Raw genomic sequence first — 23192 nt, forward strand, 5'->3', positions numbered from 1 at the left:
AAAATATACATTTCTAATCTTGGTTTAATTTTTGATCTAGTAGACGATTTTCGCTCAATCTGAAATAACTAGAAAACCTTTTCCAAGTGTATATGAAATTCTTCAACTTACACGTTGTGATGTGTGTGATTTTCTTACTTTTTATGGATGATTCAACAAGATATACACATGTTTATTTGCTTAAGAGTAAAGATGAAGTTTTTTCAAAATTTCTTGTTTATAAAGTTGAAGCAGAAAATCAAATGGGAAAAAAAGATTAAGGCGTTAAGGTCCGATCGTGGGGGTGAATATTTGTCAAATGAATTTACAATTTTTTGTGAATCTCATGGAATAAATCACCAAGTCACGGCACCTCATACACCACAACAAAATGGAATATCTTAAAGGAAAAATAGAACCCTTGTAGAAATGGTGTATGCAATGCTTTTGAGTTCCAATCTTCCTTTTAATTTATGGGGTTAAGCGATATTATCATTTTTTATTTTTTAACATGTCCACACAAAAAGAAGGAAGTGGATTCGAACTAATGATTTTCGCTTCATGAGGCATGGTTCCCAACCGATTGAATTACTCCCTTGAGAACTATACTATCTACTTGTTATATTCTTAATAGAGTACCTCATAAGAAAATTGTGAAAACACCTTGTGCATTGTGGCATGGGCATCCTCAATCCTTTGTTAGAAAACCGGATCTCTAAGAAAAATTTACAAGTAAATAAAAGTTTATTACATGTTTTTGCAAATGTAAACCTGACGTATGAAATCATTGATTTCCTTGCATGTGGTGAGGCTACATTGTATTATGAATGATGAATGATAAGAGAACTCACATAACTTAACCATTTCTTACTTTTATCTAAAATAGATAACCGAAATACTAAAAACCATTTGCATTGGATTAGCAAAATACATTTATGTTGCATTTGTAAATAGTGCACTATTACATGTAACAAGTATGGTTTATACATCCATCTCATTAATATATTATTTCTCTCTCCACATCTCTTTTTCCAAAATGTTCTCTTACTATTTCTCTTTACCTACTTCTCTTGTCCCAAAAGTTGAAAAATAAGATCTTTAAGAGAATCCTTATAAAAGAAAAATAAAGAATGTTGAAATGATATAGATAAAAATAAATAAATAATAAGATGTATGGTGTTTTGTAAAACTCATTAGCTAAATTAGATAAAGTAAGTTTTGATTAGCCACTTTACATTAAAATATGCATAAAACAATGCGAATGCTGTAATGTGTGGTGAACCTAAAGGCATGATAATGTACACCTCTTTTTAGTCATTCATCAGTAATATTTAAGTCAAGTTTCTTCAAGAGAGAATTATCTATTTTCTTTGAATGAACATGTTGAATCCATATTCCTACATCTTCCACTGCGCCTAAAAGAGATATTAATCTATATAGAAAAAAAAAATGCTTAACAGATAGCCCTCACCGTCCCTAAGAGGCTATTGCCATCTCCATGCGACACATCCACCGACTGAAGCATTTTTCATATACTTACATACAGCAGGTGATTACAGTTAACACCACCGTGGTGATTTGAAGAACAAATAGTAAAGCGAATACAAATAATAACATGGGAAAAAGGAATAAGAACGGTTAACCTAAAAGGCAACTAACTCCTGCAATCCAACACCCACAAAACAACACAAATGTTTGTTCACATGTTCTTCGTTTCCGCTAAAAACTCTTCAAGTTCTTCCAACTTTGCATTAGAGAAGCCTGCAGAACAGGAGTGTTTCTCAGCACAAACGTGAGTAAAGAATACTTGCAGCAGAACTAAAACAACGTAATTAGGTTGCAATTAATGGTACCCTTGTTATCTATCCTAGACAAATCTCTGTTTGGATTGTAAATCCCGTGTGTTTTAGTATGTTCAGACACTACCAATCTTCTGGTCTTCAACTTCACCATTTTCGCACGGAGTTCTGACCCAGTTTGCACCATCTCTGTAGTAAGCAATAATTCATAAGATTAGTATTTAAAAACTGTCAGAAAATATTAACCAATACTTGAACAATTTAATTAACAACAATTTACAAACTAAATGTAAAAAATAAAAAATAAATAAACTTTTATTCAGTAGCTATCAAAATGTGAATAGCAATGAAATAGTAGATTTATCAGCCAAAAAGCTCCATATTGCAGGATCAATGTAGGGTAAAGAAAAAGGAGGTATTCTTTTACTTGGTAAGATCTAAAGCCGACCCCTAGCCCAACTTGACCCACCCCTTCATAACCAGAGCCAAGGCCCTAGGGCAAGAGATGGACTCACACTAAAGTGCAGTACTTCCGCGCGCGCTAGCAACTACAACCGTTACTGAATATGATAAACTGATCAGCAGGCTATACCACATATTTCTCCCTTTAGCTGAAGGTTCATGATGTAGGCCAAGACCAGCAAAGGATGGTTAAACTGAAAGGATTCAACCAAAGGAAAGGAATATTCCTAAATGCCACTCGATCAAGGGTAGCAGACGTCACTCAACGCTACTAGTTGTGGATGCCACTCAGCCCAACCAAGCCACACGCTTGATTGATAGGACTCACTCAACTCCAAGGCAAGACAATTGCAAGTAGATTCTTAATCAAACACCCATTGAGTATCTGTCATTTCTCATTGATATTTATAGGCAATACATGCACTGACTGACCAGTTCAAACTAACAATAGATGATAGGCAACTTCCAACACAATACAACTTACTTGGTAGACAACTTCCAACACAAACACAACTCCCAATCTACAGATAACTAGGCGCTATAACAATTACCAACAAGACTCCATAAATAACTTTGACTAGATTAATGACAACTTACTAAACAGCTGGACACATGTCATCCATACAGCCGCCACATAAGCTAAGTTAATGTGCCTGCATCATTTTCCCCTTTTTGAAAAGAGCTTGTCCTCAAGTTTGAAGTCAAATCCTCCCAAAGCATACGATCTAATTTCTTTAGTTCTTCGCTAGAGATCCACACATCTTCAGAATCTGGTTTCCTTGTTACGTAGCGGAAGACTAAGGTAACTAATCAAAGAACAACATCTTTGATTCTGTAAGGAGAAGTGTCTTTGTCTTCTACTCAAACAGATAAAAACAAGCCCGCAAACTAAAAGAAAGATAAAACTCTGCAGAGTATTTGAGAGAAAATTCTGATTTGATTATAATTCAATTGATTTAATTTTACATAATAAACTAGCCTATTTATAGAAGAGAAATACTTGTAGAGAAAGTAAACCTAATAGTAATAGTAAACATAATCCTAATAATAATAGTAAACCTAATCCTAGTAGCAATAGTAAACCTAATCCTAATAAGGAATGAAAATAATTAAAGCAAATCTAACCCTATTAAGAAAATGAAATAAAGTCATAATAAAATAAAATAAATCCTAAAATAAAAATTGACAATCAACGGGAATCGTGACAATCTTTCCTTTTGTACTTTCATTGTCTGAGAACGGATAAAATTCTGATCAAGCGGCGCTCCTCCAATATTATTATTGATATTTTCCTTATTTTCGTTTTTACCGAAAATATAGGTAAATATCATCATACATTAGACACTCCCACTTGAAAAAAAACTCGTTCTCGAGTTTTCTTTGGAACATGGCACATGCAACTCCTTTGAAGAAAAGTACTTGGAGAAATCTGCATAGATAGCATCAAGAGACGATTTTTCCTTTTCGTCTACTTCCAGAAAAATTCCTCCAACGATTTCTTCATGGATGTCATCTTCAACTTCACCGTTTTCTTCAAAAGAATCATCAATTTTTGTGGTGATTGTGATGAGTTGTACCTGCGGTGGAGGAGGCGATAGCTGTTCTTCCATTGATGTAGTCGTTGGAACCAATGATTGTGGCTGTACATATTTTTTCTCTGACGGCAACTCCATTTTTTTAACCAAATTAACAACTTTCCACATCTCTTTCACCATAATTAATATTCTCTTCATAGGTGGAGTGCCTATTTGGAGATTTATGAATATGGTTATGGACATGTCGAATCAGACTTGCATCATCATCAATGAACTTGTCAACATAAGGAAACTGAACAGGTTTCACTCGGATCCCATAGTCATCTTTGGCATCACTATCCCTATAATTCCAAAGGGAACCCATCTGCATGCGTTCCGACGTCTCCCACATTTGGCGTATCTCCTGTTGCACCGTCTACCGAAACTCCTGAAATTTGGCTCTCAAAAGAGCCTTTGATCGCTTGATGTATCGTTGGTAATCAGATCTCGAAACATCTCTCACGAACGGTGTTGTTATAAAAGTTGTTGTAGTATAAGTTGGCCATTGAATCCGGATAATGCTGGCTCGGATACCCAATGAATTTGGCTCTCGAAAGAGTCCCTCCCCTACAAGCGGCGTTGTTGGAGAAGTTTATCACCGTTGCACTGATTAGCCATGATCAGGATAAAGCTTGCTCTGATACCAACTGACGTAGCAGAAGACTAAGGAAACTAATCAAAGAGCAGCGTCTTTGATTCTACAAGGGGAAGCGTCTTCGTCTTCAATCCAAAAAGATAAAAATAAGCCCGCAAGCTAAAAAAAAGATAAAACTCCGTAGAGTATTTGAGAGAAAATTCTAATGGCGCTCCTCCAATATTATCATTGATATTTTCCTTATTTTCGTTTTTACCGAAAATATAGGTAAATATCATCCTACATCAATTTGCCAAATCACCAAGCATTGAGTATATTTCCTACGTCCAGTTGTAATAGGCCGTATGTCCAGCAAATCAATTGACTATTGTTGAGGATTAGAAGGACCGATTGGATGTCTCTTGGCTTCAGTGTAATCTTGTCTTCATGTCGATAATAAGGATAGAAATCACTCACATTAAAAGTTGGACTAATTGAGAACCCTTATGGCAGCTCTATGCAATATGCATTTGGTTCTAACTTCCTTTGCTTGAGCTTATTGTAAGTGCCTGTAGGAAACCTCTCTTTTCGTGGATAAACAATAAGCAGATCACCTTCTTTGAACTCCAACCCTCTCTTATGCTATCTGCTTTGGACTTGTAAATTTGAGAAGATTGTTGCAATTGCTGTCAAACTTGTTCATGAATTGCTTGTGTTATGCAAATTCTTCAACTTCCATACTCATTCTTGCTTGAATTGGCAAAGGCAATAAATACAAAACGTGATTTGGATTTCTGCCATAGAAAACTTCAAGTGGAGATTTCTTCATTAATTGATCGATGGAATTGTTATAATAAGCAAACTACAGTCTCCCATTCTTCGGATGCTCTCCTACTAAACTTCTCAACCAGTTCCCAAGGGATTTGTTCACAACTTCAGTTTGGGGGTGGTAAGCACTAGAGAATTGCAATTGGAGTGATGCTATATTACTCCACGTAGGACTATTATTGTGACGTCTCACATTGTCTAAGCATAGAAAAGATGATATGCTTATATGGAATATACTCCCTCTAAATGGTATGAAGCCTTTTGGGGGTAGCCTAATAATAAAACCATGTGGGTTTGGACCAAAACGGACAATATCATACCACTCGGAGCAGGAATGTTACATATGGTATCAAAGCCATAGCCCAGCCTGAGATGGGGGGAATGTGCACAAGCCCATGAAGGTCGCCAGCGAAGACGTTGGGTCCTAAGAGGGGGCGATTGTGATGTCCCACATTGCCTAAGCATAGAAAAGATGATATGTTTTTATGAAATATACTCCCTCTAAATGGTATGAGGCCTTTTGAGGGTAAACCCAATAATAAAACCGTGCGGGCTTGGCCTAAAGCGAACAATATCATACCACTTGGGGCAGGGATGTTACAATTATCTCCCAAAGGTGATGTGGCTTTTAAAATTACCATTAGATCAAAATGTAATAGTGATCCATCCCAAATTCAACGGTAGTTCTAGAAGGCACTACACTTTTGGGGGGATAAAAGTCCTATGTATAGCATTACTCTTGCAATTGGGTCCCCAAGAGTTTCCGAAGTGTCCTCCAAAAATGACTAGCAAACTTCACATCACGATCTAAAGTAATGGATAAAGGAAATCCATGCAAGCAAACTACTTCTTTGAAAAACAGAGCAGCTATATGAGATGCATCAGTAGAGTTCTTACATGGTATAAAGTGTGTCATCTTTGCAAAGTGATCCACAACAGCAAAAATGCAATCGAACTATAGCTATGTTCTAGGTAAACCAAGAACAAAGTCCATCGACAAATCATCCCAAAGAGCATTGGGAATGAGCAAGGGTTGATAATAGGAGGCATTTTTAAACAAAGCGAGCAACTCCATGCTTCAAGGCTGGCCAAAAATACCGCTGCTTCACAAGAGCTTCAGTCTTATCTCGTCCAAAATGTCCACTCAATCCACAAACATGGAACTCTTCCATGAAAAATAATCTCAATGAACCTTCAGGCAGACATAGCTGGTTTCCTTTGAAGAGATAGCCATTGATCAGCAAATAATCCTTACTATTCACATCATTTAAATCCTGCAACACCTTAGAAACCAAAGGATCTGTAGTATTATAATCTGGTAAGAGATCAAAACCAGTACTTCATAAGAAAAGGGGGCCAACAAACTGTCTTTGGCTCAAGGCTCAGCAACTTTGTTGGATGAACCAGCTTTATGTTGTAGAACAGAATTTTTCAGGATATGATACCCAGCCTACATGTATGGAATTCAGCTTCTTTTGTCCCTTCAAAAACCACAAAACCTCATGGTCATAATGGGAAATGAACTCCATACCAATAAGATAAAGCTCCCAATATCACGGAGCTTGATAACGGCATACAACTCCTTTCATAAGTTGAATATTTCAGCTTTGCATCACTAAGCTTCTCACTAAAATAGGCAACTGGTCTTCCTTCTTGCATCAGAACAGCTCCTATGCCCAAATTAGAGGCATCACACTCCACTTGGAATGGCTTAGAGAAATCTGGCAGTGCTAGCACCAAAGCTTCGACAAGTTTAGACTTCAATTGCTGAAAGCTTCTTTTGGCTTCACTGATCCATTGAAATTATTCTTCAGAACATTCATCATTGGGGCAACAATGGTGCTGAAATTTGATGAATCATCTGTAGAATGACACCAAACCATGAAAGCTTCTCACATCAGTTAGGCATTTAGGAGTAGGCCAGTCAAGAATAGCCTTTACCTATTCATCATCCATTTGCATGACATCTGCACTCGCAACATAGCCTAAAAATACAATTCGATCAATCATAAAAGAACACTTCTTTAGGTTAACATACAACTGATTGCCTTGGAGCACTTTGAAAACATTAGTCAGATGCTCCACAGTCCGAATCCTATCTTTGCTATAGAACAAGATATTGTCAAAATACACCACCACACACTTCCCCAAAAAGTTCCTCAAAACCTGAGTCATAAACCCAATTAAAGTACATGGTGCATTGGACAACCCAAATGGCATAACAAGCCATTCATATAGGCCATCTTCGGTTTAAAAGTTGTCTTCCACTCGTTGTCTTTTCTAATTTTAATTTGGTGATACCCATTGCATAAGTCAATTTTAGAGAAGACATTAGCAGCAGCTAACTCATCAAGCATATCATCAACAATGATTTTATTATTAACCCTACTATCAACACACATCCTCCATGTTCAATCCTTTTCAAAAGTTCAAGGGGTTGGAACGGCACAACTAAAAAACACACTAATCAACCTCTTTCCTAGCAATTTCATCACTTGTATTTGTAATTCAGCATTCTATAATAAGGCAAGTTAAAAAGAATAGCACTAGGAACGAAATCAATTTGGTGTTGAATGTCCTGAAGTGGAGGCAAACCAGCTAGAAGTTCTTCTAGAGCTATGCCTTTAAATCTGACCAACAAGCTTGGCACTTCAACCAGAACCTCATTAGCTACTTCACTTTTCTCCACAACAACCAAAGCATATGCAAAGCCAATCTTCTTTGTAGGTCTGTTCAAACTCCTCGTAAGACAATAGGCTAATTTGGTTACTTGAAGGCACATTAGTGGAAGCGTCTTTCAAGGGATCCATGACATACATCACTCCATTTTTATAAGCGCAAGTATTCTTTCTTCAATCAGAACCTCCACGCACAGCTGCTGGAGATCACACCACCGCCATTGAATACGTTGGTGGTCCTAAAAAAACCTTAGAAAATGCCTAGAAACTGCTGAAGAACCAAACAAGAATATCTTCTACGATCAATTCGACATAAAACAAACCAAATCGCACTGCATTGCTTGCCAATCGGTCGTTTCACCAGAACACCACCGTTTGTCAATTGCGCACCTCAAATCTCCTCCACTCGCTGCTTGACATGCAGTTTGCCAGTTGCGCTTGAAAAACCGGTCCCCAATCACCAGTCATGCAACTGCGGAGGCTTGGCGCTATGCTGATGTCAGCATCCATAGGGCTAATGTCAGGAACCTTACAAGAGACAATTTCTTAGAGTTTTTCCGGATTGGTTGCAAAGGTTCTAACTGATTTGATACCAAGTTGGACGAAAAGAGAGGAGAAAAAATAAAAAATAAACACAATAATAACACCCAATTATTACGAGAGACAAGATTTTGAGAAGAGAACACCCAATAATAACATAAACGCCTCCCAATATTATGATAATTATATAACATAAAATAAACACAACCACGTCCCTTCAAAGTCTTGAACATGAACTTGAAAGCTTCAATCCGAACTTTCTAATGCCCAAGCCAAGCGGTCCACAGACCATTGAACAACAGCAGAAAATTTGGGAACAAAACTTGAGTAAGTTGAACTGTCTTCATGGCCATAGTCCTCACGGTAGTAATTGTTGCATTCACTCCCTTGACTTTGATTTGAAGAGGCTGGAATCCGATAAAGGATTTCATTCATCATTTGTTGGAGAGCTTAATTAGATTGCCTTAACTCAAAAAGTTCAGATTGTACATCAACATTATCACTGTTTCTCCGCAGGCATCGTGGAGCCATTACACAAATATTGTAACCTTGAGTCAAACACCATGGCAGAAAAACTTGCTCCAATACCGATGTGATGCAGGCTAGGACCCGTGAGTAATGGTTAAACCAAAAGGATTCAACCAAAGGAAAAGAATAGTCCTGGGATGCCACTTGACCAGAGGTAGCAGACATCTACTCGACGCTACTAATCGCAGATGCCACTCAACGAGACTAAGCCACACAGTTTTGAATCAAGTCTTGTACTAGGTATAAGTAATTAAAAATCTCTGGAAGCGCAATCTGAATAAACCAGAAAGCTTCTCAGTATAGCAATAGCTGCAGATCCCTATGAGTAAAAGGGGGATGTCTAAGAGTCTTATCAAGTGGCTTAGATTTGTATAAAATTAACTTCAAAAGCTGCATGAATGTAATAATGACAATCGCAGCATCATTCTCAGCGAACAATGGAACTCTAGTTTCATAAATGTTAATTACAAAAGGCAATGGTTCTGTAACAGTCGCAAATAAAGCAATAATGCCTAGCAGCAATCTAATATCAAAGAATTTATACTTGGAAGGCTTAACTAATTACCCTGGAACAAGTCATGCACAGAGTTCTGCTCATATAATTGTAATGCCTCGTTGACAAAGCCAGCACAACGATTATTAGACGCAGAATGCCTTTCTAATGCTTGGAGCTCATGGTTAAGCACAGTAGACTCTTTCTCAACCTGTACATCATAGATCCATCAAATAGAAACGGAAAGGAAACACAATTGCATGGAAACTTGCAACATGCTGGATTGTTGTTACCGCAATGAGCTTGTTCCTCAAGGACTCCAACTGTGCATCCAGATCTGGGTCACAGAGTGCTTCTTGACATATCAAACCGTCGCCACTTGATTCATCCTAGGAAGACAATTAATTTCTTTTATTAAGGAGCCTCCATTATAAATATAATTAAACAAAGTCTATAGCACTGAAAACTATAATTTTTTTCTATCAGAAGTGCACGTAAAGATAAATGATGTACGACAGATTTATAGATGTGTTTCCATGTTTCGAGGTGAGCTTTAGACCTGTTGGGATTTAGGGCTAGGGATTACAGAATGACATCTTCGGAGTTTGTATAAAGTATTAGGTCTAGAAAAGATAGGGCTAGAGGAATTAAAACGGAAAAGATATGGTTAAAGGGTGAAGAGGACCGCTTTTTTTGAAGCAAACAGTTTGCAGGGATTTTTCTGGGAGCAGCAAGATGTTATATTTCTCTGGTAATCTTATCGATCTATTTGGTGGGTTATGGTCTGGAAAAGTTTGTGTTTAAACATTCAAAATATCTAGTAAAACTTTTGAGGACTTGAGATCAAACAATTGCAAGAAAGAAGAATCTTTAAAGCTATGAACATGCATGAGTAGCAAGGAAAACAGTATTTAAAGGAAAGAGAAAGAAAAAAGGGAAAGGAGAGAAAGCTTCACTCTGGAGCACACAGGGCTTCCATAAACCAAAATACTCAATTCTTATTATCAAATCTCTAATTGTTTGAGTATAATCACACACACACACACATATACACACACACACACACACATTCTTGACTCTTGACATTTCTAAAGGAAAGTGGTTTAGCATGTGAAACATTTGTGCCTCACTTTGAGGGGGAGCGTTGAAGATGGAAACTACCGATATATCATGATTTTATTCTCTTATTTATGTTTTTTTTTTTTTTTTGAAGGGCTTATTTATGTTTATTATTATGATTATAATCTCCTAATAATTTCTTTGCATAATAGTTTGTATTCCTCTCCTATTTCAACTCATGTAAACATATGGAATGATATCATGGAATAAACAGTTTCCCTTCTCCAACTCTCTTCTTTCTTCTTCAACTGTGGGTTGTTTTCCAACACTATTTTGTCGGATCTGATGTGTCTCTAGCGCTCTCTTGGTTGTTTTCCAGCACTGTTTTATTGGATCCGGTGTTCTAAGGCGAGCTCTTGGTTGGATTTCGGCATTATTTAGTCGGATCTGGTATTCTCCAACAAGCTCTTGGTTGTATTATGGCATTGTTTTGCCAGATCTGGTGTTTGTGGGTTGTTTTCCTACGAGATTTCAACTGCCATTGATGTTTTCGGCAAGGTTGGGGAGTGTTCGACCAGCATTGAAGTTTTCAGCGAATTTTCAATTGATGTTAGTGTTTTAATGGAATTTCAGCTTGTTCATGTTAGGTTAGTGCATTTTCTTGTTAATATTTTTTATAAAATTTGTCTTTGTGTTTGTGTGTTCCAAGTTGTTCCAGCTTGAGGGTGAGTATTAGAGCTTGTTGTCCCTGGTGAGGTGTCCCCACTTGCTGTCAATTCATGAGTTGTATTGTGTAACCACCTTTCTTATATATTTGGAAGAGGGGAATGAATGTAAAGGAGATTCACCTCCATTCTCTTACATTTGCACATTGTCACCATAGTTAACAAGGATCTTCTCTAATGTTGCCAACCAAGCAAAAAACGCTGCTTTCAAAGGAAAGGAGCACTATCGGGGAATTAAAACATTGTAGAACGATCAAACATCGAACAACCCTCTCTTGGAAGGGGTCAACAAAGCTTGTCTTTACCCGTCTCAATTTGAAGAAGTACAAGAAGTTAAAGAAAGAGGTAAAAAAATATACCTCCCTGTCATGCGCTGCTCTGACAAAATTGGTGTTCCACTGCTATGTCACTAAAATATTCCAAATGATTGGCCACAAAAGCATCCTTAAATCGAGCAATATTGAGTAACTCCGGAAAAGCTACCCTAAACATATGGTCTCCACACCACAAGTCATACGAAAATCTAATAAAATTGAAGAATAAACATTTGACCAACTTATCATGTGAAATTTAAACACTAAGAAAAAGAGACATGAAGTGGGCAATTTAGAAATTATGCTCTTAATTAGGGTAATCCTCCCACCCTTCGACAAGTACAAACAAACGACGCTCTATCTTCTCTATAATGTCACATCCCAAATAGATTTGGCTTTAAAAAAGGCTTCCAACAAAAAACCAAGATACTTCATAGGCAAAGAAGAGACCCTATAACTCAGAATACTAGCCAGCCCATCAACATTATTGATATTGCCAAGAGGGACCAATTTTGATTTAGCTAGATTAATCTTCAAACCTGAGACAACTTCAGAGCATAAGAACAAGCAACACAAGTAACAGAGGTGATTTGAGTTAGCCTCGTAGAAAATCTCAATGTCGTTCACAAACAAAGGATGGGAGCTGTTATGCGCACTAGTATTCCTAGACCCCACAAAAAAGCCTGATAAAAATCCCTTGTTGACTATAGCAAAGATCATTGTACTTAAACCTTCTATAACAATAACAAACAACAAAAGAGACAAAGGGTCCCCCTGTCTCAAGCCACGTGAACTACTAAAAAATCTCATCAGAGTGGCATTCACCAAATAGTAAAAAGCACCGAAGTACAATCCACTATCCAATTATGCCATTTCTCCTTAAAATTGCACCTCCTTAAAAAACACAACCAAAAATCCCAATTGACATGATCAATCCTTATCAATATCAAATTTGCAGAGTGCACATGGCTCCCCAGATCTAATCCTGCTATCAAGGTATTCATTAGTTATGATGAGAATGTAGTCTAGAATCTGTCTACCCCTAATGAAAGCGTTTTGAGGCTTGGAGATAATCTTCTGCACAACCTATTAGCTAGAACTTTGGCCCCAAATTTTGTAGACTCCACCCACTAAGCCAATAGGTCAAAAATCGTTGATATCAAAAACTATTCGAAATATGAGTAATGAACATAGCATTAAGACTTCTTTCAAACTTGCCTCTGTTGTGAAAATCTGAAAGACATTTATAATGTCTTCTTTAAGGACACTCCAACAAGTTTGGAAGAATGCAATAGTAAAGCCATTAGGTCCCAGGGCCCTATCATTGTTTACACCTTTTACCACCTTAATTACCTCACCTTCCTCAAAAGCTCTCTCCAACCATATGGCCTCAACCACACCGATGGGGTCAAAAGAAAGGCCATCCAAATTAGGTAACCAACTAAGCTATTCAGTAAACAAACTAGTATAATAATGCACAATGTGTTATTTGATCTCAGTATAATCTTAAAAGATTATACCATTAATCAACAAAGATTCAATGGAATTATTTCTCTTATTCAAGTAGGTCACTCAATGAAAGAACTTTGTGCACTTGTTACCCTCTTAACCACAATGCCCTCGATTTTTGCCTCTAGCTCACCTCCTCTAAGAGTTGTCCTCTCCAAATCACTAATAGCTTTACCCTTCCACATTTTCTCCTCATCACATAAAGCACTCTCTTCTTCCAAACCCTCAAATCAATAGGCTAGTGTTTGTACTGAAATCAATAGGCTTGTCAATGCCTAATAGCCCTCCCAATCTGTTAGCATCAACATCAAACCAAACAACATGGAGCGCAAAACTAGAAACGATCTTCTCTGCCTTATTGCCAATGAAATCTAAGCTTGAAGATTGAAAGAAAGGCTGCGTCTGAGTGCCCGTTGATGAAATCTTTGACAGAACACTGTCGACAAGTTGGCTCACTCCATTGTCCCCCGAAATACCCTTCTAATCTCCTCTTATATGAACAACAGAAGCAACAGGACTCACTAGCAAAGTAAATGGAGATCCATCGGGCTAGATGAAACACGAGCCCACATCCACAAGCCCACACCAACACCCAAGCCCAGCTCTGAAACCCCAGCTCGTGTTTTCACCCTCCAATTTAGGGTGGGTTTAACTCTGGGCCGAATTTGACGTCTAACCCGAGTCTCAAACAAGCCATTACCCCTAACAACCGCATCTTTAGTATGGCCCATCAACTTCAGCTCTAAAGCATCGAAGAGCAACTTTTCTAATGGACTAGGCTTCGACCCCACAACAACGACCCCCCACATAATGAGCCAAGCCCACATCCAAACGATCAATTAATCATTCCAACTTGCCTCTCAGACGCTCCAACTAGATTCGCACATCACGAAGGTCACAACTACACTCGCTCCAAGATTGAACCATGTGATTTCCCCCTCCTCCCTTTATTTAGGGAGGGAGATGTCATTTGCTCCTCGGACCATTGCCAATGTGCTCCATAAATACTTATCATCACCAAACTCATAAACATTATACCATGAGTTGAACATGTCAACTCATCTGCCTCCTTTGTTTTTCTTGTCACAACCCATGGAAAATGTTAGTCACATCTACCCAATACTCCAAACGGACTAGCAAATGTTACAATTGGAGCTCTCTGAAATTACTTCTAAAACCCAATCTCACCTAATAAGTAAGACTTAACACCTATGCAACACCTTCACAACCCACCAGCCCAACATGGGATTAACTTTATGGGATTTTATAGTTCTCATAACAGCTTAACACATATATTATAGAACTCAAGGTAATGTAAGAACTGCATTTGTCTCCCCTGCAACCTGCATTTAGTGCACATGTAACCTTAAATTATTCACTAATGTGAATGGAGTTCATGATCTTAATAGTTGTAAATTGACCAAGACATTCTAATTTATTCTCAGTTCATAATGTTACCGGTAATTATTGGTTCTAATAAGTCAGGGTATTTCACTTATGTCTATCCTGCTAGTTGGGCCCCTAGATTGATAAATGTTCAAAGTTCCTTGTTTACTTGAAAAATTCATTCAACTTCAACAGCCTTAAAGTATAAATGATGCAATGTGATCAAAGCTTCCTTATATTATAACTTTGCGTCCTATTTTGTATCTAATGCAAATAAATCAACCTACAACCAAAGTAAATGAATGCTTCAAATTTGTTGGTCCTCTAGCAACTTATACAACTTCAACCTCAGAGAAAAACAACAAGCAAATGAAGCATAAGATTATCTATCCCAATATGTAGTTCCCTTAATGATTTTATGCTAACAAAGGCGAAGCTTCTAGCTCAAATGTGAAAAGATCAACAAGAGCAAGAAGAAAATAGGGGAACTAGTTGAAACCAAATGACTAATATTTATATATACAAACTAAATGTGGTTGACCATGAAAGAGTACAAAAGGCTTGCAACACAACTGATTTTTTTTCCTAGAGAACAATGTTACCCAAAATGGGGATTGTTAGGGAAAGCAGAACAGGAACAAGGAAGTGAGCATGGGCGCATCCCCTCCCTAAATGCAGTACAATGCTGGTAGGCTATCTAAAATAGCTTACATGGATTGATTTAACATATGATAGAATGCGATAACACTGTTACTGTCAAAACAAGAACAGGATGCGGTACCCTCCCATATCTGGATAAATTTATCCTTATAATCACAACAACAGTGCATAGCTAAAATGGAATGCGAGTGGTACTAGTCTTAAAACATAACTGCCTAGCGCAGTTGCATGAGCATATTATTCCACAAGCACAAAATGCAACAATAAGAAATCCCGCAATCAGTCAATATCTTATGAAAAGAACAACAATAACAGCTCACAGCAGGTGAAATTAGCATTAATCATGAAGTTCATCAATGCCTAACCCCACCAATTAACAGAGTGAACCTACAGTTTTGGGAATAGAAAACCTCTGAGGAACAGCAAAACAGTGGTGAAGACAGTACTTCTCCCACATAGCCAGCCGCTTATCCAAAACCGACTGAACCATACTGCGTACATTAGCAATACCCTACAGACATCAAAAAAAGCAAAACAGAATCAAACCCTTTACGCACAACCAACAAAAAATTACAACTACGTCGTATTCAATTAATTGAATTCCTTAGCAGTTGCCGTCAACCAAAAAACAAAACAAACAAAACAAAAATATACGATTCTTTTTGAAGCTTCTTATACAAATGTGCGCAAATTCTTCTGTCGAATCAGGTATGCTCTAAGCAAATTCACAAACACCGAATTTAAAATCGAAAAAGAAAGTGAGCAGAAAATTGAAGAAGACTAAATTTGTAATAGAATGAGAAATAGCATTTACAAGTGAATTAGGGAAAACATTCAAACAAAAAATTGAAAAAGGAATATTACCTTGGTTAGATCTTCGGATCTGTCGGTGGCATGGGTATTCAAAAGGGTTGAGGCTTGTCTGCAGGGCCACCAGGAAGACATGTTTAGATTATCAACCAGAAAAGTGAAAGCGTTTAGGGTTTAGGGTTTGCTTACTGCTGAAAGAAATGAAAAGCGTCATCCACCAAGTCGTCGACGGTGTTTAGGGTTTCGTTGATGAAGAGTTGGGGCTTCACATTCAGCGACTCGAATATCGCCTCGCTCTCGCTGCCTTCCATACTCGCTCAAAGTTTGTGGGAGGATTTTCCCGCCAAAAATGTCCCTTTTTACCCACGAACGAAGGTGTTTCGCTGTTGACGGGGGATTTTCAAAACTTAAAATGGGTGGCAGGATTGAATAGGATTGGCTCCACCGCTAGGCGCTGGGCGCTAGTTTTATAAAGTCTCCCTCTCATTTCATTTCAAAATTACGAGAGTTGGGTCATGGGTATCTTTGACATTACAATTTTATAAAGGGGTAAGGACCTTATTCACTCTTTAGGTTTAACATCTTTATTTTTTTACTTTTAGAATTTAATTTTTATTTAGGAGGTTCCTTTGATTTGCCTAAAGACTGAAATGGTTTTCCATCCATCTGCTGTTAGTTGACTTAACGGAAAACCACGTCACTAACACAGGGACCAATTACATTTCGACACGTGTCCTAATTGCCAAATCATCAAATATGACTTGATTTACGCCCTTGCCTTTTTCTTTTTTTTTTACAAGAAATAGATTAAAATACTGGAAAAATATAATAAAGAAACGGACCCCTTCTTCCATCGTTCTTCCAACAGAAACCCCAAACCCATTCGAACCCAACCCCCATCTCCAACCATGAGCCTTCTTCCCCAACCTTCAGCCACGAAGCCTCCACACTCTCTGACCATGAAGCTTCCCCAATCTCTGGCCACGATACTTCCCCAATCTCTGTTCAGACCCTAAGCTCGATACCCCAAACCCATTCAAACCGAACCCAAGATTCCGGCCACAAGTTGTTACGAGAATTAAGTTTATGTGGAACAATTATTAATATTATGATATATTAAAATATATGATACCATAGAATATTATATTGTATTTTTATTTGATATTATCTTTATTTACTTCCGTGTAAGAGTCTTGATGACTCAGCTCTAGTTTATATTCCAATAAGAGCTGGTGACTCAGCCCTAGAAAACATTGTAATAGTTTGCCTATTTAAAGGCCATTATGTTATGAATAAAAAAAACAAGAAAATTAATTCAAACTTTATGTTTGAAAAGGTTTTAGATTCCTTTTAACAAATATAAAGGGTCTAGGTCCCCTTAAAACCTAACAATATATCCCATTACATATATGTAAAAGCATTCACGTAACAATTGGTATCAAAGCAGCCAGGTTTAAGTCTTCTTTATGCATCCCTGGTTGGCTTTGCTTCATTCTCAAGGAGAATTCTATGAATGCATTTTGCTGGACTTATGACTTTGATGTCGGCAATAGTCCACCCTAATTCAGTTTTATGATCTATGAGAAGCCTTAATAGCTTCTCCTCTTCCCCCGAACTTAATTTTGCAGCAATTATCACAGGTAGTATCTGATTGGCTCCTAAGTAGGCATATTTCAAATGTGTAGGCAGCTGCTTCAACTCTAAGACTGGTGGCTAGACTAAAGAAGGAACAAGAATAGTTATAATCGGTATAAGAGTCTTAAAAGAGGTTCCATACCTACCTAGATGAAGTGAAGAAGCCTTAAGGAAGTGCATGGTTTCAACAATGTCATCAGTAACATCCTCAAAGTCTGGCTCAATGTCTTGTCTTGTGAAACTGTGACTGAGGGTGGCCTCCACTGGATCAATATGATGGACCTGAAAAACTTTCTCAACAGCACCTTGTTGTGCCAAATACCCACCTATATTAATAGGCAAATACTGCCAAATTGAGGGTGGCTTTGGTTTCACTGGATTCTGCCAAATTGCAGGTGTTCTTTGATAGGTCCATCTACTAGGGTGCCTTTAATGCCATTTTTCCGAAGTATATGAGTGAGTAAAAATGGAAAAAGGTAACCCCCATGTGTCGGTATTGTCTACTCCTCCTACATGCACTCCTTCCCAAACCTTGTGCATCTGGCTCCAAATGATATCAGGAATGGAGTACCAATAGCCTCTATGAAAGGCATAGAATGCAGTGAGAAAGTGGCCTCATCTTTGAGTCTTGTTGCCCAAGGGACATACATTATGATGCAGGATGAAATCCACCAGCCAAAGTCGTGGAGGAAGTTTGGCCTTGCTACCGTAGTTTCGGTGCCTATCTCCGTAGTGTCCCTCACACGTCTTCAACAATATCTGCAACAGTGAGTGTGGAGGGACAAGCTTCAACTGATCTTCCGACTAAGGACACTCATCATGGCACTTAAGAGAAGCGGCGATGTCTGCAGTAGTTATCTCAATGTCAACGCCCTTAACGGAGGAAGAGAGGACTCCAGGCTCGTTGTAGTCGTACGTGAGGTGCTCATAAAATTGTGTGATCAAGCTCTTGTAGGCGGTTGAGGTGATAGGCTTGAATAACCTCTTCAACCCACGGCGTTTGAACTCTTTGATTGCCCATTGAGTAGCTTCAAAATTTTTGAAGTCATATTTGATTGTGTAGGAAGTCTCCAACATGAGCTCCCTCTCTTCAAAAGTGGGCTAGGGTAGCTTGACCCGGGCTTTGGATGTTTGAGACGATGAGGCTCGAGTTCTAGGCATCTTGGACTTTGGTTCAAGACTTTTGTCAAGCACTTGGTGTGCAACTCCAAAATACAAGGGTGCAAAACCACTATAGAACGGCACACAACCCCCTCGATGGAGATCATGGACCCTGGCTTGATGGAGGTCTCGAGTGCATAGGGCCTGCACTCGAGCCTATGAAGCTGATTCATTTAGTCAAAATATATGGGATCTGCCAAGCCATCGGAATCCTCATCATTGAAGTGTCCAGTGCTCTCTAACCTTTAAGTTTAAACTTGAAGTACCAATCTTTTCTTCTCTTAGACCAAAAAGAAAGAATTTTACCTACAGAAAGGTAATTCCAATTGTCCGTAGATCGGGGTGGACCACTCTGAGTCTTCTCAAACAATTTCTCATACAAAAGGGAATCATGAACTGGAATAACATGAGGAGAATGCTCAAAGAGTTTTTCTATCTCAATGATCTCTTGATGCTCATCATATAGCCCCAACAGACTTCTCTCCTGGACTCTTGGTACTTTGGGAATAGGAGCTGATGTTGAAGAAGTCTCAGTACTTTCTTCTTTTTCCCGATGTGGTTCCTGTGGAACCTCAATTTGCTCCTCCTTCCTCTCTTTCACTTGATTTTCAACCACTTCTTCACTCTTAAGTGTGATGATAGCTTGCTCATGATAGTAAGTACACTCATTCTCTATGTAGTGTCCATTAGGATTGGCCACCAACTGACTTTGAAACTCTTCTTCTTTTCTATTGAGGATATCATCTATCTTGGAGATGGATTGCAGCAGTTGCTTACCGTCCTCCACTTGTCTTTTAAATTTGTTGAGAAGAGCTAAAAAGTCATAACTCTCTGGAGGAGGTGGCTCTTCTTGGTATTGTTGAGGCCAATCGATGGGAGATGACTCCTCTTCGTGAGCTTCTATCTTGGCAATGTATTGCAGCAGTTGCATATTAGACTTACTGTCGCTAAGATAGGAATATGATTGACCATAGAACTGCGAATATGATTGATGGTGCAGTTCAAGAAATTTTGGAGCATGATCTTCAGGAGCTTGAGCTTGCCACTGGAGATTAGACTATTGGCTCCATGCCGAGTTATAGGAATTAAAATAGTCGTCGTTCCCTGGTCTAGATAAAGATGTGTTCATATGTCCATAAGAATTGTTAGACAATTGTCTTGTTAAAGGACAATCTCTAACATGGTGATAAGGATTATGGCAATATAAACATGGTTCATGTGGTGTTGGAATGTTTCCCCATATGTGTGAAAACAAAAATAAAATAACAAAAAGAAGTTAAAATAAGAAGGAAAATAAAAAATAATAATAATAATAAAAAAAACTTATGAAGATGCAGCCTCGAATGACCCTACATGAAAAGAAAAAAATCAGATCCATAGTTAAAACAGTTTCAGTGCTGCTGTCCGTATGTGCGATCGATTCAGTGCTGCTGTCCATATGTGCGATCGATCCTACTGGCTAGTGCGCTCGATCGCAATGGTGCGCTCGATCTCCCTGGAATGGGTGCTCGAGCGCACTTCCGTAGACAGCACAAGAACTGCGGAAAACCAGAAAACAGAAAAATTAAAAATTAAAACAAAATAAAATAAACTAAGGAAAGAAAAAAATCTAAACAAAATGAAACAATCCTCGGTAATAGTGCCAAAAACTTGTTGTGCCAAATACCACCTAAATTAATAGACAATATTCGGTACGTTTTAACTTGCAAGTGCACAAAATCAAATGATAGTATAGTGTGGCAAATACAAGATCATTCCCACGAGAATTGTTGATTTTGCTTAGAATTGCTTTTCTAAATTAAATATCGAAATTGTCACAAAATTGATATAATGAAAAGAGATAAAGATAAATGAATGTGTTAAGGGTTCGACATCCACCACTAATCAAACTAATTAAGATAACAATAGGCCAATGCACCAATCATACAGGTATATTTAATGTTTGCCAACCTAAGTGCATGGGTGTATACTCCTTAAGCTATTGATCTCCCTAAGCAACGAATTAGGCATGGGTGTCTACCTTAATTCTTTTCTTTCTCAAAAGATTTAGCATGAGTGTTGTTAAGTGCTAAAATATTCATATTTTAGTCCCTTAATTTACAATTGTTAAATTCTTAGTTTTGTTAGTTTGTGCAATTTTACTTCTCTTTTGTGTTTCATGTTTTTTTATAGGATTTTGAAGAAAAGAAAGCATTCTGGAAAATTCAAGCTTAAAAGGCAATTTTGGGAAGTTTTGGAGGTAAGGAAGTCCACACTCGAGCCATGCAGCCATGCGGCAATGCGCTCGAGCGCATATTGCCTAGGCTCGAGCGCACTAGTGCGCGCCGGAGAAGAAGAAATGAGCACAAATACGCTTGCACACAAGAGGAAGGCTCGATCACATATGCAATCGAGTGCACACGGGCTGCGATCGAGCGCACCCGTGCGCTAGTGGAAAAACCAAAGGCGGCTAGGACTCCTTTTCCTCTCAAAACTTGGATTTCCAAGTCCTTGTTGCAATAGGACCTAGACCTCCGAATTTCCTAGGGTTTCTAGAGTTTCTAGAGTCTTCCTAAAGCCTATAAATAAACCTTTAAGCCTCACAATTTTGACACACAATTTCAAGGAGAAGAATTGGAGGCTCTTTCAGGAAGCGTTTTTCGGGTTTATTCTTTTCCTTTTATTTTATGAAGATGTTTAGCATTGTTGTGCAAAATATTTACCTAAATTAATGGGTAAATAATTGTACGTTTTACCTGCAAGTGCACAAGGTCAACATAGTAGTATATGGTGCAAGTACAGGATCATTCCCACGAGGATTGTTGAATTTATGTTTAAAAATAGATTCCTTAAGTAAAACAAAGATTGATTGTTGAAGTGATGATAATAAATGATAGGGCTTTGATATCCACCACTAATTATATTGAGCTAATATAACAATATGCCAATGCTTTGATCAAGTTATGCATATGTAATGCTTGTCAACCTTAGGGCATGGCGTATACTTCTAAGGCTATAGATTTCTTTAAGCAACGAGTTAGGCATGTCGTATACTCTAACTCTTTTCATTCCTAAGAGATTTAGCATGATTTATACTAAGTTGTTCCTTAGGAAGGCATATGTTCTATGGAAATCGACAAATACATGAGGCCTAGGGCATAGCATATACTCCCGGTTCCCCATGTTGATTAACCCAAGAATCCAGTGTGGATTACTTTTGTTATTTATGTTAAACCCAGGACGTGGCCATCTAAATTGATTTAACTAACTAGTCCGTACTATATGCATATGTTGATCAGGTACACACATATGAGGAATTCATGCAAGCAAGTATTAATCAAGTTAAATAGCACAACAAGATCATCACAAAGGCGCCAATATTAAAATATTAGCAAAACATAACTAGGGCTTCAATCTAGCCCTACTAAATAAGTTAGCTACATATAGAGTTGATGTTAAACATCTTCATAAAATAAAATAAAAGAAAGGGAAAGAATAAACCCAAGACTTGAACTTGAAGAGCTCCTATTCTTCTCCTTACAAAGTATATCAATTCTAGAGGCTTAAAGGTTTTAGAAGTCTTAAAAAAAGTAGTAAACCTAGGGATTTCATAGGGTTTTGAGACCTATTACAATTGGGAGTTGGAAAGCCCTAATATGGAAAGAATGTCAATCTAGCCGCCACTTGATAAGTCTCCTGCGCATGGGTGCGCTCGATCGCAGCCCGTGTGCGCTTGATCGCAAGTCTGCAATCGATCCTTCTTCTAGCATGCACTCGACCACTCCTGGCCTGCTTGATGCTGTGTCCTCTCGGGTATTGCGCTCGATCATAGGTACCCTGTGATTGATCGCAGTACTAGGGATCTCCAATTGTCTCCTTCTTCTCTTTTGAGCCCAAATCACCTAGTTTTACTTCATTTTCTTCCAAAAGCCTGTAAAAGTATGAAAAACACAAAAAGGAATTAAAATGGCCTAATTAACTAAAACCAAAGGATTAAAACATGCAAGTTAAGGGCTGAAAATATGAATATTTTAGCACTTATCACACCCCAAACTTACATATTGCTAGTCCCTTAGCAATACAAAACTAAAAACAAGAATGGAAAAATAGAAAACAAAAGATAAATCCATCTTTCGTGGGATGTACGATTGCATTTAGCGTATGCAACAAGCCTTTTAAACCACTAGAAATTTCCTAGTGGACGAGTGAAGTCTCGTGAGGGTTTTCCAAAAATGTTACCTACAAACATCATGCACAGTTCATGTTACCCCAAAAATTAAAGTATCACTTCAAGATCATGATTTTCATTCATTTGCAAGTTTAATAAGATGAACTCTATCTTCACAATGAATTGGAATCTCCAAGTGCAGTTACTTACAAAGGACATGCTAAATCATCACAAGTTTGAAATTTGTGTACAGTGAATTAGTACAAAATTATGAGGTTTCCAAATCTTTCCAATATGTAATGTCTCATTATCTCAGAATTCATTGAAATTC

The 23192-nt window shown here is 38.0% G+C and overlaps 1 protein-coding gene across 1 annotated transcript; it reads right to left on the minus strand.

Moving 5' to 3' along the window:
• Positions 1-1360: 1360 nt before the first annotated feature.
• LOC132185676 (protein MIS12 homolog) lies at positions 1361-16374 on the minus strand. The gene is made up of 7 exons (XM_059599446.1): positions 16108-16374; positions 15973-16030; positions 15500-15619; positions 9749-9844; positions 9528-9666; positions 1833-1967; positions 1361-1740 (listed from the first exon to the last, which is right to left on the minus strand). The coding sequence occupies exons 1-7, from the start codon at positions 16227-16229 to the stop codon at positions 1679-1681; spliced, it is 732 nt and encodes a 243-aa protein (XP_059455429.1). The 5' UTR covers positions 16230-16374; the 3' UTR covers positions 1361-1678.
• Between the last annotated feature and the right edge of the window lie 6818 nt (positions 16375-23192).

The sequence above is a fragment of the Corylus avellana genome, chromosome ca6 (genome assembly GCF_901000735.1).
Source record: "Corylus avellana chromosome ca6, CavTom2PMs-1.0".
NCBI classification, from domain to species: Eukaryota; Viridiplantae; Streptophyta; class Magnoliopsida; order Fagales; family Betulaceae; genus Corylus; species Corylus avellana.

Coding starts and splice junctions, on each gene's coding strand:
- LOC132185676 (XM_059599446.1), bottom strand. CDS start 16,229: ATGGAAGGCAGCGAGAGCGAGGCGATATTCGAGTCGCTGAATGTGAAG. Junction 9,845..15,499: donor GGTTTTCTATTCCCAAAACT/GTAGGTTCACTC, acceptor TTGTCTTCCTAG/GATGAATCAAGTGGCGACGG. Junction 1,968..9,527: donor TGTGCATGACTTGTTCCAGG/GTAATTAGTTAA, acceptor TGCTTACTACAG/AGATGGTGCAAACTGGGTCA.